Source organism: Diachasma alloeum, unplaced genomic scaffold (genome assembly GCF_001412515.2).
Source record: "Diachasma alloeum isolate Michigan unplaced genomic scaffold, Dall2.0 Dall_scaffold_00338, whole genome shotgun sequence".
NCBI lineage: Eukaryota > Metazoa > Arthropoda > Insecta > Hymenoptera > Braconidae > Diachasma > Diachasma alloeum.
Genome location: NW_021680477.1, coordinates 332,549 through 349,456, shown reverse-complemented (window position 1 = coordinate 349,456; position 16,908 = coordinate 332,549). Strand labels below are relative to the sequence as shown.

The 16,908-nt window shown below is 35.3% G+C and overlaps 2 protein-coding genes across 2 annotated transcripts in view; both read right to left on the bottom strand.

The window, feature by feature from the left end:
• The window catches only part of LOC107040555 (DNA-directed RNA polymerases I, II, and III subunit RPABC3), a gene marked incomplete at its 3' end in the record, with an annotated part of 38,405 nt that extends 26,429 nt beyond the window's left edge, over positions 1-11,976 (bottom strand). Inside the window, 1 exon segment of the mRNA XM_015260680.1 lies at positions 11,898-11,976. Coding sequence (XP_015116166.1) covers positions 11,898-11,970 — 73 coding nt within the window. The 5' untranslated portion in view covers positions 11,971-11,976.
• A 648-nt stretch (positions 11,977-12,624) lies between these two features.
• LOC107040539 (WD repeat-containing protein 92) lies at positions 12,625-16,743 on the bottom strand. The gene is made up of 4 exons (XM_015260660.1): positions 16,378-16,743; positions 14,373-14,873; positions 13,368-13,465; positions 12,625-13,081 (listed from the first exon to the last, which is right to left on the bottom strand). Exons 1-4 carry the CDS (start codon positions 16,642-16,644, stop codon positions 12,874-12,876), a joined length of 1,074 nt encoding a protein of 357 aa, XP_015116146.1. The 5' UTR covers positions 16,645-16,743; the 3' UTR covers positions 12,625-12,873.
• Between the last annotated feature and the right edge of the window lie 165 nt (positions 16,744-16,908).

The following is a 16,908-nucleotide window of genomic DNA, read 5'->3' as shown; positions in this document are numbered from 1 at the left end:
TATTAATTTATGGTATTGGTGGGTTTTCTTTGTTTTTTTAACGATGGTGGGAATTTTTGAGATTTTAGTGCGGAGTTTCGAGGTTTTTCTCGAAATTTTGGTCTCGTTTTTCAATTTTGTATTGAGGGCCGTTAATTTTATTGAGTGGGGGTGGGAAATTAATGACGTTCGCACTGCAGTTTGGGGGAAGTGGATTTTTTTTTGCAGTGAATAAAAAATGGGAATTTGGTAGGGGAGCATGGGGCAAAATGAAACACGGGGCAAAATGAAACAGTGGAAAAATCTCGTCATCTAAAGGAGATAGGACATTTTTGAAGAGGACCTTTTTTGTAGCTTGTAAAATTCTCTACAAAAAAGGTTTTCATGAAAATCGTCCTATCTCCCTTAGATCACAAGATTTTCTTGCTGTTTCATTTTGCCCCACCGTCCCCTATAATTTGGAAAATTTGGTACGATTTCGTTGGAATCTTGGGTTGAATTTTTGATTGTAAATTGTTCATGAGAAGTTATGCGATGATTGAGATTTTTCAATTATTTTGAAATACTTTTCAACAATTTTATAATTTTTTCCATATTTTTTCAAATTACAAAATAATTTTTTGGTTTCTCAATTTTTTCAATGTCCTCTGATGTTAAAAAAAATACTTGATGACCTGAGTGTTGATTATTGGATACACTGATGGTAATTATTAGGAGAGCGATTTCGACCCCAATTTAGGGAGAAAAAATTCTGGAATTTCAAATTTCCATAAAAATTCTACAGAATTTTCCATTAAAACATAAATATTTAGTACAGAATCAGGCAGAACTCCAGCGGAATTGTAAGTTGACGAGAATTTCGAAGAGAATTCCCGTAAATTTCAGTCAAAAATTTTCAGTAGTGCATTTAAAAATCAGGACTAAATTTGTCAATGTTTTATTAACTTAATTAATTAATTTAACAATGCATCCACTCCCTCGCTAAATTTCCTATTGACCACAAAATTAATTCTATTACGCATGCAAATGCACATTTCTGCTCACAGGACATATATTTTCTCATTTAATTTATCCATAGGAGAACATCCCCACTAGAATTATCTTTCATTAAAACAGATTTTTGTTTTCATTTTCAAAAGGAAGTTGCGAGCTACCTTAATGTTCCGTGTAATGCCGCAGGCGTGTTACAGTACATAAATTCCCCATCGCCGGTTGGTTCCATGTCGCTTTGTGACTCCACCTCACAGACAACTTTATTAACCCATTGACCGAAATTCACCCAGACACGGGACCAAATTTATTCCCCCCGAATATAATTCATCACATTTATTTATCGAATAACCACGCTTGCGCACACTATTTCATCCCAACATTCGATAAACATGTGTAAAAGATGTTTTTATTCCACTAGAATTCTAGTTTCACCGCGATTGACGCAAGTATCTCTTGGAAATGGCAAAAAAAATACTGGAAAAATGCCAGCGTTTTGAGAAGTAACGGCAACACTGGGGGAAAAGAGGAAACTATCAATCAATGATTTCTCCATCTTCGCAATAAAGCGGCGAGTTACGTAACAAGTCAAATAATATGTGACACTGAAATCGCTTTGTTGTACTTGTCAGCTGTCCCCGCACGAAAAATTACGACATAATTTAGGGAATCGAAGCGAAATTGTTTCATGAATTTTTATTTGAATTTTTATTCGAAGGAAAAATGCGAGGCAAAGGATAAATTTTCCCCTTCATAATCCAAATAATTTTTCGCGAGACAGTAAAATTTATGAGCTGTTGGTAAAAAAAATTGAAGAAAAAGAGATAAATTTTACCGTATTTTCAGCCATTTTTTTACCGCACACGGTTCAGTAGTTTTGCTGCAATATTATTTTTTTTCAATTTTTCGTTTATTTTTTTTCCAGTGTGTCGATTTTAAAGCGTCAGGACCTCTTCAGCTTTTATGGGACAATTAACGGCATTCGAGAATGGAAGATTACGATGAAAAACGGCCTGCAATGATTCGAATTTAACTACTTGGCGCATTATGACGGCAGTGATTCAGAATTATACGTCAATTTTAAAGGCTAAATATGAATGTCCTTCGTTTTGGCATTCAATTGCGCCGATATTGCGGCGATAATAATTTGGAATTGCTGTATTCACTTGAAGCGAATTGAACTAATTTATAGAATTAATTTCTTGAATATGAACAAATGAATTTTTGTAACAGTTGACCAATAATTTTTTAAACTAAAGAATGTTCAGACGTCTACGCCCGATGTATTCAATAAATAAAATACTAAAAATAATGAAATTTGCCCTCATTAACCGATTAATTCATAATGAGAATTTGCGTGGAAGTGAAAATCGGAAAGAATGAGAGAATTTTAATTACAAAATTTTTCATGGAGGATAGATGTTGAATTTCATGAAAATCGTGAACAATCGTTTGAAGTCATGGCCGTCCGAGTGACGCGATGTTGCCACATCATTCTCACTGGTTAGGAGAGGAAAATATAAAGTCTGTAATCGTCAATATCTCGCGACCAAATGATACGATTTGGATGATTTGAGGATTATTTTGAGGCTTAAAAAAATACCTCGAGAATGAAAAAAAAAACGGGAATTCGACTCTGCGGTTCTCAAGTTATTTCAGTTTTTCGTAATTGCGGAAGTAAGCACTAAAAATTGAAATATTTCTGGAATTCATTTGGTCCATTCTATGAAATTAATGAAGTTAACGAAATTAATGAAATTAATTTTTAAACTATTTAAATTATTAAATGATCATTTTCCAGAAATGCTAAAACCTTATTAAGGATTAAAACCAGACCGATTAATTTTTTTAAAATATCTGAAGCGTCCGTTTTGCCCCACCTTTCCCTATTCAATTCCGCAATGAATATTTCCAGTTCTATTCCAAAGCCCTTATTAACACTGATAAAACCATCACCGAAATAAGAATGAAAAACCACAGAATTTCCGCAATCGTGTACGACACGACGCATTAAATCTTCAAAATAAACTCTCGCAATTTCCTGCCTCGATTAGAATAGAAACTGGCAGCTACAGATATCCCCCTTTCTCTCAGTTCCCCCAGCTGTCGCGCAGACTGCATTTTTGAAGTACATGTATTCTCGTACTTCACGTGAAATAATTGCCCGTGGAATCGAAAAACTTCGCAATGCGTCGCTGAAATTCCTCGCGTGCGTCGGAAAAAAATGTTCCGCGAACTGCTTCACATTCGTCAATTAAGGATATCCAAGTACTTTGGCTATTTTTTCTCTAGTGAAATGCTTTTCTACTTTTGCAGTCGAACAACAGAGCTTTCCTTGAGCCCCATTTGACCCTAAGTTTCCAGACATTTCACAATGATTTTATTATTTAAACTTTGGAGGTCTGCACTTGAATCTCAATATTGAACCTTTCGAAAACATTTTAGAAATCTTAAAAAAAATTAGAAAGTTTACTTCTGAAGGAAGATTATGAAATAATTTTAAAATTGCAATTTTTGAAAATTACAAGAATTTTCTGTAAATAATTTATAAACAATCAATTTTCCATCATAAAAATAGTTCGAAATCGTAACAAATTTATTCATATTCAGAACTTTACCAGAAATCGATTTTATCCCTGAAAAATTTGAAACAAAAAAAATAGTTTTAGGCCCGGTTGCACCAGCTCCGGTTAACGAAAACGTCAGATAAGAAAAAAAGTAATTTTGGATGTTCGATGGATTATTTTACACGGGAGAGTATCTCAAATTTATCCCAGGAACAAAAAAAAAATGTAATCCCAAGGTTAAATCAGTGTTAATTCAAATGGGGCTACAGGATAAATAAAAAATTATTCTTCGGGTCAAATATTGAAAAATTATGACTCCTACGATATAATTGACCCCGAGGATAAATTGAATAGCAAAGTGGTAAAACGGTTTAAGTCGACTTATCTCTTAGGTGTGTTTTTGAAGAATTTCTCCGAATCTAAAGGAGATAATGGAATTTTCGTAATAACCTTTTTTATGGAAAAAATTGAGGGCTATGAAAAAGGTCTCGATAAAAATTTTGCAATCTCCCTTAGATTCCGAGATATTCGCTAAAAACTGGCCAATAGTCAAAATCGACTTAAACCGTTTTACCACTTCGCTACTGAATTTGACCCTGGGGTTTATTTGGATAACAGGGCTTGGTGCAGCCGGGCCTTATTCTATGGAATCTAACGAACATTTTGTCAAAAAAAAAGTTCAAATCGGCTGAAAATTGTGGTACGAGGAGCACTTCGCAGGCAAAAACACGAAAAACTACATTTTCGCCTGACGTACGGGTTAAAATGGGTTGAGTACGAAATTTTTCTGAGTTTTTGAATTATTCCATGATATATCAAAAGTCGCTCGATAGTTATTTTCATCAACCAAAGACTAAAAAAAAATAAGAAAGACTTAAAAAAGTCTTTGATTGAAAAAAATTATTTGAAGTGAAAATAACAAGACAAAGAATAATTAAATTAAGAAATCGTTGAACGCAGCCGAAACCCCTAATTTCTGGACGACTGGGCCCTATTTTTTCATTTATTAGATGTCGATCAATAGAAAAAATAATTGATCACATGATTACACACGAGTAATATTATTGAAAAGTGAAATAATCAGAACAATTTTCATTTTATTATTTACTGAATATGCAATGAAAGTAGAAATCGTCCAGAAATTCACCTGTTTACCCTGCCTTAAAGAAAAAATTACAGACAGGCAATCCAAAAATTGCATTTCCAGACTTTTTGGATAATAAGTTGATCCAACACAAAAAATCCGAAACTTTAATTTGAACGATTATAAAAACCCATTCTCAACCAAAAATAATGGAGCCCCCAATTCTGTAAAAATACAACAAATATGACCACAAAAAAATAGAGTACGTCGTCACATGCACGACGCTTGCGTAACATTTAATTCAAGGTCGCGTCGCACTGTTGAACGATAATTCATTCTTATCTCCATTACCGGGCGCAGTTGTGATCGTTCGAACGAGCCTCGTAACCAAGAGCAACGTAGTGTATCGAAAGTTTTTTATGTCTTTCTGCACTCGTGACAATTCCCATTGTCAATCTAAAAAACCCATTTGAAGAATCGAACGACGAAATACGGCGTCAAGAGGAAAAAAAAAATCTCCCAAAGGCTTCGTCAACCTATACCGGTGATTACCGATATTTTTCGTCATCAAATCGCTGTTTTCCCCGTCCACAATTGAAAACACGCGTCGATTTATATTCGTAACCGAGAGACAAAGGAGCTTAATCTCCTCAACGAAGCAAAAACGAAGTAACGCTGACAGGAAAAAATTCATCAAATCGGTCTGGATGACTCAATCAATACAAAAATTGCCTGATGTGCACGTTTTGTAGTTATCAACGGTTGCGACGTTACGTTTGAAAAACGTACACAAACGTCAATGCGAGCGATCCCAATTCCGCGCTATTTTTCCACGCAAATGTCGCATTTTCTCATAATACAACGCTACTATCATTCATGACGAAACAGCTTAAATCGCCGATATCTCGGGACCGAGCGGTCCGATTTGAGCGAGTCAGAGCTCGTGTCAAAGCCTGAAAAAATGACTTCAAAATGAAGGAAAAATCGGCAAATTTCCCTCTGCCATTCTCGAGTTATTCGCAATTGAAAAGCGCATTTTGCCTCCCGGACTGATAAACCGTGAAATGCAATTTTTATTGCAAGGAACACATTTTCAAATCAATAATCCATTCCCCGGAATTCTCGCCGCGTGTTCCGAGACTACTGCGTCTCCCTCGAGAGTCGCAAATGTCCCCAGTGACGTAGGCACGAGACATGGCGCGAGAGAAAAAAAAAATGCGATAATACGTGCATTGTAAATTGGTACCTCACGAGCGTTGAATTCGTGGTTTTTCGTTGAGTTGTTGATCAATGCTTTTCCCTGGCACTTTTCCATATCTTTGAAAGCGTTATTTCAACGAAAGTCCAACGGGTCATGCTGTCGCTTGACGGGAGAGTCTCCCCCCGGCGGAAATTATTCTTCATTACAGAATAATTGAACTATTGAATTAATTATCTTTTATCGATGATAAATTTCACGCTGGCACTAGTGATACTCAATCCAGTTGGTTCGTCACTGATCGGCTTGGGAGACCGGCGAAAAAGCCGGCTGGCTATCCGCGGGGGGATCGGGAGAAGGGGGAGGGAGAGAATGGGAGAGGGAGAGGGGGGGGGAGTGTACACAAGAAAGAGAGGAGCGCGCGGAAGGCGAGAGAGTGGCCTGGGCTGCCTTGGCACTGACAGTGGCCCTCGCGCCTAGCAACACGAAGGCCAAACTGGCGATGCTAACGTCGCGGAAACCAGCCGGCTGAGCGAATAGCCCCCTTTCTATCCCACTCGGTGTATTCTAACTACAATTTTTTTAAGAGCGGATTGTATGGGCCCTTTTTTGCGAACTTGGGAGGATAGAGGAGGGAATGGGCTTTTTAATGCGATGATTTAGAGATGAGTCGATAAAATTAATTGATTCGTTTTTTTATGGATTTTCATTATTTTTATGGATTTTAGAGGAGATTATTTAAATTTCCTCTTAAAAATTACTTTAAGAAAAAAATTTTTTTTTCATTTTCTTGGGGAAATCGTGGGAAAATGATGATGTATGGAAATTACCTTCTTCAAGCATTATTTTGTTACGAATTGATGATTAAAAGGGTTTGAATTTCTATATCAGTAGCGAAGTGGCAAAATGGTATAAGTCAATTTTGACTATTGACCAGTTTTCAATGAATATCTCGGAATCTAAGGGAGATAGGAAAATTTTTGTTATAACCTGTTTTGTACAGCCGATTGAGAGCTACAACAAATGTAATTACAAAAATTTCGCTATCTTCGTTAGATTCGGAAATATTTCTCAAAAACTCAATTGGGAGATGAGTCGACTTAAACCGGTTTACCACTTCGCTAGTGATATATATATATGTATATATATATATATATATATATATGCCCTTTTTGCGAACTTTGGAGGACAAAGAGGAGGAAATAGTTTTTTGATAATAAATTTAGAGATTGCGAGTGGATAGAATTAATCGATTCGCATTTTAATTATTTTTATGGGGAAAAACTGACATTACTTTTTTATGTAAGAGGAAATGGCTTGAATTTCCAATAAAGAATCGCTTTTTGAAAATTTTCCAGTTGTTATCTTGAAGAAATTGTGTGAGAAAAATTGAAAAAAATATTTTTTGAACATTTTTTTACGAATTATTTTTTGTCAGCATTATTTTCTCACGAATCAATAATTAAAAGGGTTTGAAATTTCAGAAACTTAAATTTTTTTAGCGTGAAATCAATTTATGGTGATATTTAGAATACAGAACAGTTAATTAAAATCAAAATAAAGAAATACCCAATGAAAAAGCGTCGTGAATATTGAAAAAACAACTGCAATTACGTGAATCTTCTTCAAAAGTAGACTTTCCAATTTAAAAAAAAAAAAATTTCAGCCTGTTCGTAAATGAAAATCAAATTCAGAGTATCAACATTTGAATGATAAAATCATTGCAAAATATCCGGTAAACTAGGGTCAACTTTTCGCTAAAAATCTTTGAAAAATGTCTGCATCTCAGAAATTCCTGAACAATAATCAAATTTCTCACTTACATTGCGTGAGAAAATACTAGAAAAATCGATGAATAACCAGCGCCCCTCAAATCACAATTCGAAAAAAAATCCCATTGACATTTAAAACGTTTGAACAAAAAAGTTAATATTCAAAAGCTCTAATTTCTCTATTATTTCACGAATTTCCATACCTTTCCATTAATTACTTTTTAACAATGAATTATCCCAAAGTGTCGGCAAAATTGAATTAAAATTATTACAAAATAAAAATACTAGTAATAATTAATTCAAAGATTACAAAAGTAGTCGGGACTCCCCAAATAATTTCCAGTAAAAATTGGAGATTGGAGAAATTTACAGTTTGCAGCATCAGCAGGAATAAATCAGAATAATATTCCACGGGTCCACGGATAGACCCTCAGCGTTACTGCACGGAGGGCAACGAATAGTGGTAGTACTCGACGTCAGTACCAAGGACCAACCGCATACACATACCGCGCAGCCTCTCCCGGGCGATGCATTATTAGTCCGAGAGAACGTACTCGGTATTAAAAATCATGCAACTCACCGACTCGCCAGCTCAGTCCGATGTTGAGTCGAATCACCACGTCAACGAATCTTCTCTATTCTCTCCCCTTCCTTTCACATCTCAGTTTACCTTTTTGCCTTTCTGCTCCAACCCTCTGACCATTCTAATGCAGAACCGCCAGCCGACATGCCCCTCGCTTTGTCCATCGACAATAGTAAAGAAATGAAGAAATTGAAAAGAAACAAAAAAGGGGGCAACATGGTGCCTCATATCGTTGGCCCAGTTTTTCCCACGTATTCAAATGTTCGACATTCTGCTTTATTTAATGAACATTAAGTTTTTGTGAGAGGAGAGTTCAATGATAAGGAATAGCCAATTTTTTAGATTCTTAAAGGCTCTTATGAAATTTGTTTTTAGTTGATAATTCATCTACTAAAGGATTTCACAATTAAAATGAAGATAGAAGACACGGCGAAGAAATATTCTGATTAGCAGATAGTCGAGGAAAAATTTGAATTTTTTATCAAGCGACAGTTATACTGGAAATTTACGGGATTTTGTTTGATTCAAAATTCAGAATTCAGTGAGAAAAACAATAAAAACTGTTATTTCGAGTGCAACTATTCAACGAAAGATTATAGAAATCAAGAAGATTCGAGTGAATATACTCCTGAAGTGTCAACTGATAGGACAAAAACAAAATATTTAATTTTTTTACGGATTTTTATGAAATTTATTTTTAAATTGATAATTTACCTAGTAGAGGATCTCGTAAATTTTAAGATTAAGATGGAAGATAATGCGAATAATATTCTGATTGGTCCAATGGTCGAGGAAAATTTGGAATTTTTTGTCAAGCGACAGTTATACTGGAAATTTACGGGATTTTGTTTGATTCAAAATTCAGAATTCAGTGAGAAAAACAATAAAAAATGTTATTTCGAGTGCAACTATTCAACGAAAAATTATAGAAATCAAGAAGATTCGAGTGAATATACTCCTGAAGTGTCAAATGATAGGACAAAACCAAAATATTTCATTTTTTTACGGATTTTTAGGGAGTTTATTTTTAAATTGATAATTTACCTAGTAGAGGATTTCGTAATTTTTAAGATTAAGATGGAAGATAATGCGAATAATATTCTGATTGGTCCAATGGTCGAGGAAAATTTGGAATTTTTTGTCAAGCGACAGTTATACTGGAAATTTACGGGATTTTGTTTGATTCAAAATTCAGAATTCAGTGAGAAAAACAATAAAAACTGTTATTTCGAGTGCAACTATTCAACGAAAAATTATAGAAATCAAGAAGATTCGAGTGGCTATACTCCTGAAGTGTCAAATGATAGGACAAAACCAAAATATTTAATTTTTTTACGGATTTTTATGGAGTTTATTTTTAAATTGATAATTTACCTAGTAGAGGATTTCATAACTAAAATTAAGGTGGAAGATAAAGCGAATAAATAAATAAATATTCTGAATAGTTCAATAGTCCAGGAAAAATTGGAATTTTTGGTCAAACGACAGTTATACTGAAATTTCAAAGGATTTTCTCATTCAAAATTCACACTTTGATTAAAAAATCGATATAAATATATATCGATAAAAATTCCCTCAATCAGTTGAAAAAACTAGAAATTTGTTGAGCGCTTGCGGCGAATATTCTGTATTTCCGGGATTAAATTTTGAACTTAAATTAAATTAAAAAAACCTCCCGAGCCTAGATCACAACAAAAACAGAAATATCCGTGAAAATTGTCATTGCAACTCAGCTGAGATTTCATCTCAAGCGCGACCTTGAAGCCAAGCCTGACCTTGACCGTGTCACTCCCTACCCCGCGCACCTTTTTCGAGCCCCTCTCCCAGTGAGCGTCATATTACGTACACGACTGCGATGTTGCTTGGCGCTGCTGCGGGCATCGCTGCATCGACCGGCCCGCAGATTCGTCCCGTCCGTCCATCCCCCCACTCTTCCCAATCACCCTTTCACCCTCTCGCCATTCTTCATGGCCATAATACTGCTATGTACACGGATGGAAAGACTGTATTTGAGCCAGAACTACTAATGCCCATCCAACTTCGTTTGAGATATATCCAGACGAAATCCGTTCTGGGTTACGTCTATGAGGAAATGTCCAAGAATATTCTGTTTGAGCAATGCAGGGAGTATTTTCGATTTCGCATGAATATTCTTGCGGAGCATCGAGACAGAGGAATGATAACGGCGATGGTCGAGGAAATTCAAGTACTTTGACTATTTTCGTTGCCAATGGAAGCTTTGTAATCGTTCCAATTCAAGTTTTGAATTTTCTGCGTTATCAACCCATTCGTTATGTTCACTAATGAATCGATAGACTTCAATCGTTTTTCTTTAATGTAGATATTGTCCTCAATTAACATTAATTAACATTCAATTCATAGGGGAGGTCGGGGTAAAACGGACACTTTTGACTTTTTTTATAAACGTTGATGACGTGTTGAAATGCTGATAAAATTCAATCTTTTTTTTTTCAATGCGAAGAACATTTCTTTCCCTTTGTGATCAGCCTAAACTGAGCTCAACTGATCAATTTTTTTCTGAGTTATGAATAATTTTGAAAAAAGTCCAAAGAGTCCATTTTACCCCATTCTCCCCTATATTAATTTTGAGAATTTTCGATTTGTTTCAAAAATTGGCCGTCCCACGATAACTCAACAAAAAGGTCCGGAATTCATTGAATGATGGCTTAAAAAATTATTTCTAGGGTAAACAGGTCAATTTCTAGACGATTTCAAGTTACATTATATATTCCATGATTCCACAAATAAAATGAAAATTGTACTGATTACTTCACTTTTCAATAATACTTTCACTTTCAATATTACTCGTGAGTCAATTATTTTTTCCATTAATCGACATTTGATAAATGAAAAAAAAATACGGCCCAGTCTTCCAGAAATTAAGGGATTTGGCTGCATTCAACTATTTCTTAATTTAATTATTCTTTGTTTTGTGACTTTCACTTCAAATAATTTTTTTCTGGTAATTAAAACATTCTTAAAGATATGGAAGCCATCACATCCCCATTTAGGTGATTTTTTTATTTTAGATTCTACCACGAAACTCAAATTTCTCTAAACCGTCCAGCAATTGGCGTGATTACCCCACGTTCCTTTTTTCATTTTGATTATTGGGTAGTGGAGGGGCTTGAGAGATCGTTCGATTTATAATCTGTCGAGGATTGTTGATATTTTTAATTCTACAAAATGTCACGCGAGAAAAAATTTCACTGAAAAACCTAAATAATTCAACAAAAAATTCCAATGGATTTCTCCTCAGAATTTTTCCCATCTAAATTTCTCGCGACATTATCCTTGCTCTCCCCCTCATTCTAATCCAAAAAACGTGTAGTTTACCGCAAATGTTTACCCACAAAACTCCCATATTCATAATTCCCGCCATCACAGCAACGAGAACCCACAACAGTCGTGGAATGACGGTTTGTTTGGTTACTTTCCCAGAACCGATTATAAATATTTCCGTCTCGAAGTGGCACTCAAAGTTGGCCCCTAAATTATTCAGTTCCAGGTGACAACTTCTCGATATTAGCATAAACGACACAAGACTGTCATACCATGTGCTTTTCGAAAACGCAACGAGTACGTTTGCCGGTGCGGGCAGCGTGCACCAGAGAGAATGCAATTACTCGGTCGCAATTCGTAATTTTATGACGTGATGAAGCTTAATCGCTAGAGGAGTTTATATCGAGCTTCAAAGACTCACCTCGATCGAATTTTTTGCCCTCAGGATCGATGTCTTTGACGTTGAAAATATCCTCGAACAGTACGCCCGCCATTTTAGCTTCGACTGGCGACACTAGCGAACCTACGGCGACCAGCAGAACATGCCAGCTGATTCGCGATTGGCGGGAAAGTTGAATTTTATTTTTTAAACGAAGAATTATGATCGCTGGGTTATTTGCACTTTTCTCATCGTCTCGGGCATTTTTTATTTTTATTTTTCAGGTGTGAAGGGGCTTGCGAGATCGTTTCATTTATCATCTGTCGATGATTGTTGATATTTTTAATTTTGCAAAATGTTATTAAAAAGTTGCAAAATGTTATTGAAAAGTCTGATTTTTATTGAAAATTCTATTCGTTTTTAAACGATTCTATGGAAGAATTCTGCACTGTGCATTTTTTTAAATGAAAAAGTCCAATAGAAACTATTTTATAGAAGAAGTCAGTAGGATATTTTCCATAGAAATTCCTGGAGATGAATTTTTCATGTTTTTTCACTACATTTTTTCCTCTTCAGATTAAATAAATCCAATAAAAAACCAGAAAATTGGAGTCGAGGAATTTTTGTATAAAATATCTCAATAGAATAAGTTGTATAGAAGACTCGAATTCTATCGATTAAAAAAAATCGTCAAATGAGCTGCGGAATTTTCAATAGGACGTTCTCTAGAAATCCAATTCATTTATCTATTCTTTTTTTCAGGGTATATTCACATATTAATTAAATTCACATATTAATCCCCATATTAATGAAATTCATTACGAAATGTTTGTACAATCGAATTTGATCCTGCAAGTGGGCTTTGCGCCTGTTGAAATAAGAAATGATCCAGAGAATAAGAAAAAATGTTGAATTTTGTTCTTCTCTCATTTTATTAATTTCATAATTTACTTTAATCTAGTTGCGAATTTCATTAGGAAAATTGGAAATAGGATTTTCTTGGTAAGAGAGTGATTTTCTAATAGAGGTTGAGTTTGGTTGTGATTATGACTCTGAGGCACTGGTCGAAGGCGGTGCAGACGGCGAGACCCTGTTTGTCTGGACACCAATCTAAGGAACTGACTGGCTGACTCGATATCGTACTGTGCTGCAGGAGGCTCACGTCACCCACCACTCCCTGCTCAATTCCATCTGCATCCACTTGTTTTCTTTTTTCAGGATAGTTACTGAAATAGATTCACACATTATGCAATAGTAGATGCGGGGGAATGGGGTTGTGGCACGAATTTTTCGGATTGACTTGAATGGAATGTAAACATGGAATGAAAATATTGAAAGCATTTTTTGCTTCTGAGATTATGAGTTGCGATTGTGTGGAGCTGGCTGATTTTCCATCACTTCTCAAAATAAAAGAATATAAGTCTGATATTTTTTAAAGCTGAGAATGAGAAGATTTTTTCTCAAGTTGAATTTTTTATCCTAATTTACGTTTCTCGATTCTGTGATACTTACTATTTCCAGAGACATAGAGAGCCACCTCCGCCGCAGGTCATGAAGATTTCACGGTTTTGGGGGAGATGTCTCACCAGCCAGACCGTTGATTTATGAGCCTGTAATGAAAAATTAATATTATTGATGATACATTGAAAAAAAGAAATAATTTGCTCTCCGGTGAGGACAGATCATCTGATCAAAAAATCTGATCTAATGTAGATAACGACGAACAATAAACATTTAAGGATATCCAAGTATTTTTGCCATTTTTTCTCCAATGCAATGCTTTTCTACTTTTGAAAAATTAATAATTAATTTTTTTTAATTACGAGCATTTTCTGTAAATAATTTATAAGTAATCATTTTCCACCAAAAAATGATTTGTTCGGAATCGTAACAAATTTATTCATATTCAGAATTTTACCAGAAATTGATTTTATTAAACAATTTCAATGATTTATTCATAAACAACTAGTGTTAAAAAAAAATCAGTGTAAAGTGTAATTTGAATGACGCTGAATATTCATGATTCCCAAATTTTTCTCACGTAATTTATTTAACAAATTTGATGATTGAATAATTTAAAAATTGCAATTTTTAAAAATGAACATTTTCTATAAATAATTTATAAGCAATCAATTTTCCATCATAACAATTATTTGTTCGGAATCGTAACAAATTTATTCATACTCATAATTTTACCAGAAATCGATTTCATTAATCAATTTCAATGACTTATGCATAAACAGCGAATGCTTAAAAAAATAATAATTGTGTGCAAAATGTAATTTGAATGAAGCTGAATATTCCCGATGATTTTCAAATTTTTAAATTAGATTGCACGAGAAAAATGTTCAATTGCCAATTGAATGTTTCAATTAAATTGCGCGAGAAAAATTTGATGATTGAAAATGGTTAAATCGGTAATGTGGCCTATACCAACCGTAAAATATACTATCATTTTTTCTCTCATTATGTCGATTTTTCTCTCATTATGTCGATTTTTCTCTCAGCGCGTATTACCTTCTCAGTTAAGTAAGCAAATCCCTTCTTCGGATGCTGCGTCCTGAGATCAAACAGATACAACTTGGACTCCAGCGTCGTAACCACGAGTTTATTCATAGGAATATCCTTTCGGTCGAACTCCAGACCGCACACCCCATTCTTGAGGTTGCTCTCCCACCTCAGGGACATCGCTTTGAGATCGAACATCTTGACGTCGCCGTTATCGTACCCCGCAGCAACAACGCGCTCCTCGGAGTTGTAAGAATTGCCGAAGGCAACTGTCCAGCAGTCGCGACGAGTCTCGCCCTCCTTGGGCTCCATAACAGCCACCGGTCGACCCTTCTGCCGGGGGTCCCAGACTTTGACGCTCCCATCTCGAGAGCCAGTGACAATCTCCGGGGCCCCACAGCCGACATTCTGCCCTCCCACCCCATCAATCGCGTTTATTATCTCACTGTGGGCATTTGCCGAGTAAATTGGGACGGATGGATCTTCTAAATTATAAATATTGAGTTTTCCCTTTGAAGGGATGGAAATTATTTTTAGTGTGGTCATTCGATTTTTAGGGAGATCATCTCCTGCGGGTATCCACTCAAAACAAATTTTATTTTTTATTTCTACCAATTCCATTGGTAGCAAGCTTCCGAACAGATCCGTAGAAATTTTATTTTAATTTTCATTTTGAATTTTTTTAAAATTTTATCTTAATTGTGATATATTTTCCATCTTCATAATGTAAAATATATCAGAATTTCCATTGGATTTTACATCACGCAGGAGTTCCTAAAAATTGTAATTGGACAATTAAAAAAAGTAGAAAAAAATCTGAACATTTTCAAAGAGCGTTTTTAAAAAAGATTAAGAAATAAGTGATAGGGAGGAAATAGTGAATGGGTAATTTATCGTGATAACTCACGATCTGACAGCCGTTGACTACTGTGACAAATGACGACCTATCAAATTATTAATTTGCAATTTCCTCCCTACTGGGTTTATTTCCCAATATTATTCAAAAACGGTCTTTGAAAATGTTCAGAATTTTTTCAACGTTTTTTTTATTGTACAATCATAATTTTTGGAGACGCCAGGGCTATGTAAACCTGAGTAGCAATTGGAGATCATTTCAGATTATCAAAATGAAGAAAACAACCGATATTACGCTCGAAAGATAATCCACCGGGGTCTTAATTGAAAAAAAAATATTTTTTCATGAAAAAATCTGATCCTCGAAACATTTGACCTTCTAAAATGGAGAATTAAATTTCGGTTTTATCCAGTGGGATAGGCACATCTACACGACCCCATCTTTGATGAATATTTCCATGTGAAAATCAATGATAGAACAACGATATGTCATTTTATGCGAAAAACGTTTTTTACATCAACTGCTCTAGGTGAGGTTGGAGTAAACCGGACACTTGACTTTTTCAAAAATGTTAACAAGGGGTTGAAATGTTGATGAAATTTAATATTTTTTGATAATTTTGATTCTGAGTTATGAATAATTTAAAAAAGTCTAAAGTGTCCATTTTACCCCACCCGCCCCTGTTTCAAAAAGTATTGAATCGATCAATCTGATATTTTACGCAGAAGTGCGACCCCATGATACTAATTAGTCCTCAATATCTTGGAACTTTAACAAACCACACCAATCATGAGCCAAAATTTCAGATTTTCATCCATCACTTTCGTCCCTTTTCTGTGAAAATTTATTTCAAAAAAATCCCAGAAAACAGACGTTTTTTAAAAGCATCATATTTCGACGTTTACGAAGATGAAATCAATTCCCAACTTATTTTTCAGTTTGAAGGCATTTTGTCAAGCTTCAAAACGAGCCTTGACGCATCCAAATCCTGTGATTTAGTGGAATATTTCAACGATTGAAGATATCAAATAGATAAATCATCCAATCGTAATGAAAACTCTTCTGACACATGAGGATTGTGATCACTTTTTGAGTGAATACACCTGTCAGAAGGATCTCACGCCACGCATGCAGGTTTTTTCAGGCTCCAAAACCAACCTTAAAATCACCAGTAGCTAAATATCTATCCCTGAGACTCGACGCCTTAAACGTCCCACACTTCATCGGATTGGAGCGTTCGATATCCTTAATTAGTTTTAATTCACCACTGGAGACCTCGTAAATCTGTATGATGCCAGTGCCGCGGGGCCTCGACCCCATAACCACAAATTTCGCACTGCACGGGATCCATTTAGCATCGAATAACGAATAATCCACCGATTTCTCGATGTGACTTATTATCTGGGGCTTTTCTAGACGATCCATTCTCCTGGATTACTCGAGATTACTCGAGATACTGACGATTGTTTGTTCAATGAAACATTTTCCAGGGGAATGTCGACCACCGGTTTCTTCGAGTTTGGAATAAACAAACGCTTATGACATCTTGTGGAGAATTCTCTGATTGTCGACACATTCCGTTTTGGACTAGAGATGGGCGATATTGACGGAAATATCGAAATCGCAACTATCTATCGAGGTTGGGGTAAAATAGACACTTTTGACTTTTTTAAAAATGTTAATGAAGGG

Bases quoted from the DNA above. Each gene is read 5' to 3' on its own strand.
- LOC107040539 (XM_015260660.1), bottom strand. From the start codon at position 16,644: ATGGATCGTCTAGAAAAGCCCCAGATAATAAGTCACATCGAGAAATCG. The intron at 14,874-16,377 runs GTTGGTTTTGGA...ATCCCTTCAAAG, and splicing joins TAGCTACTGGTGATTTTAAG to GGAAAACTCAATATTTATAA. The intron at 13,466-14,372 runs GTAATACGCGCT...TTTTCATTACAG, and splicing joins TTGCTTACTTAACTGAGAAG to GCTCATAAATCAACGGTCTG.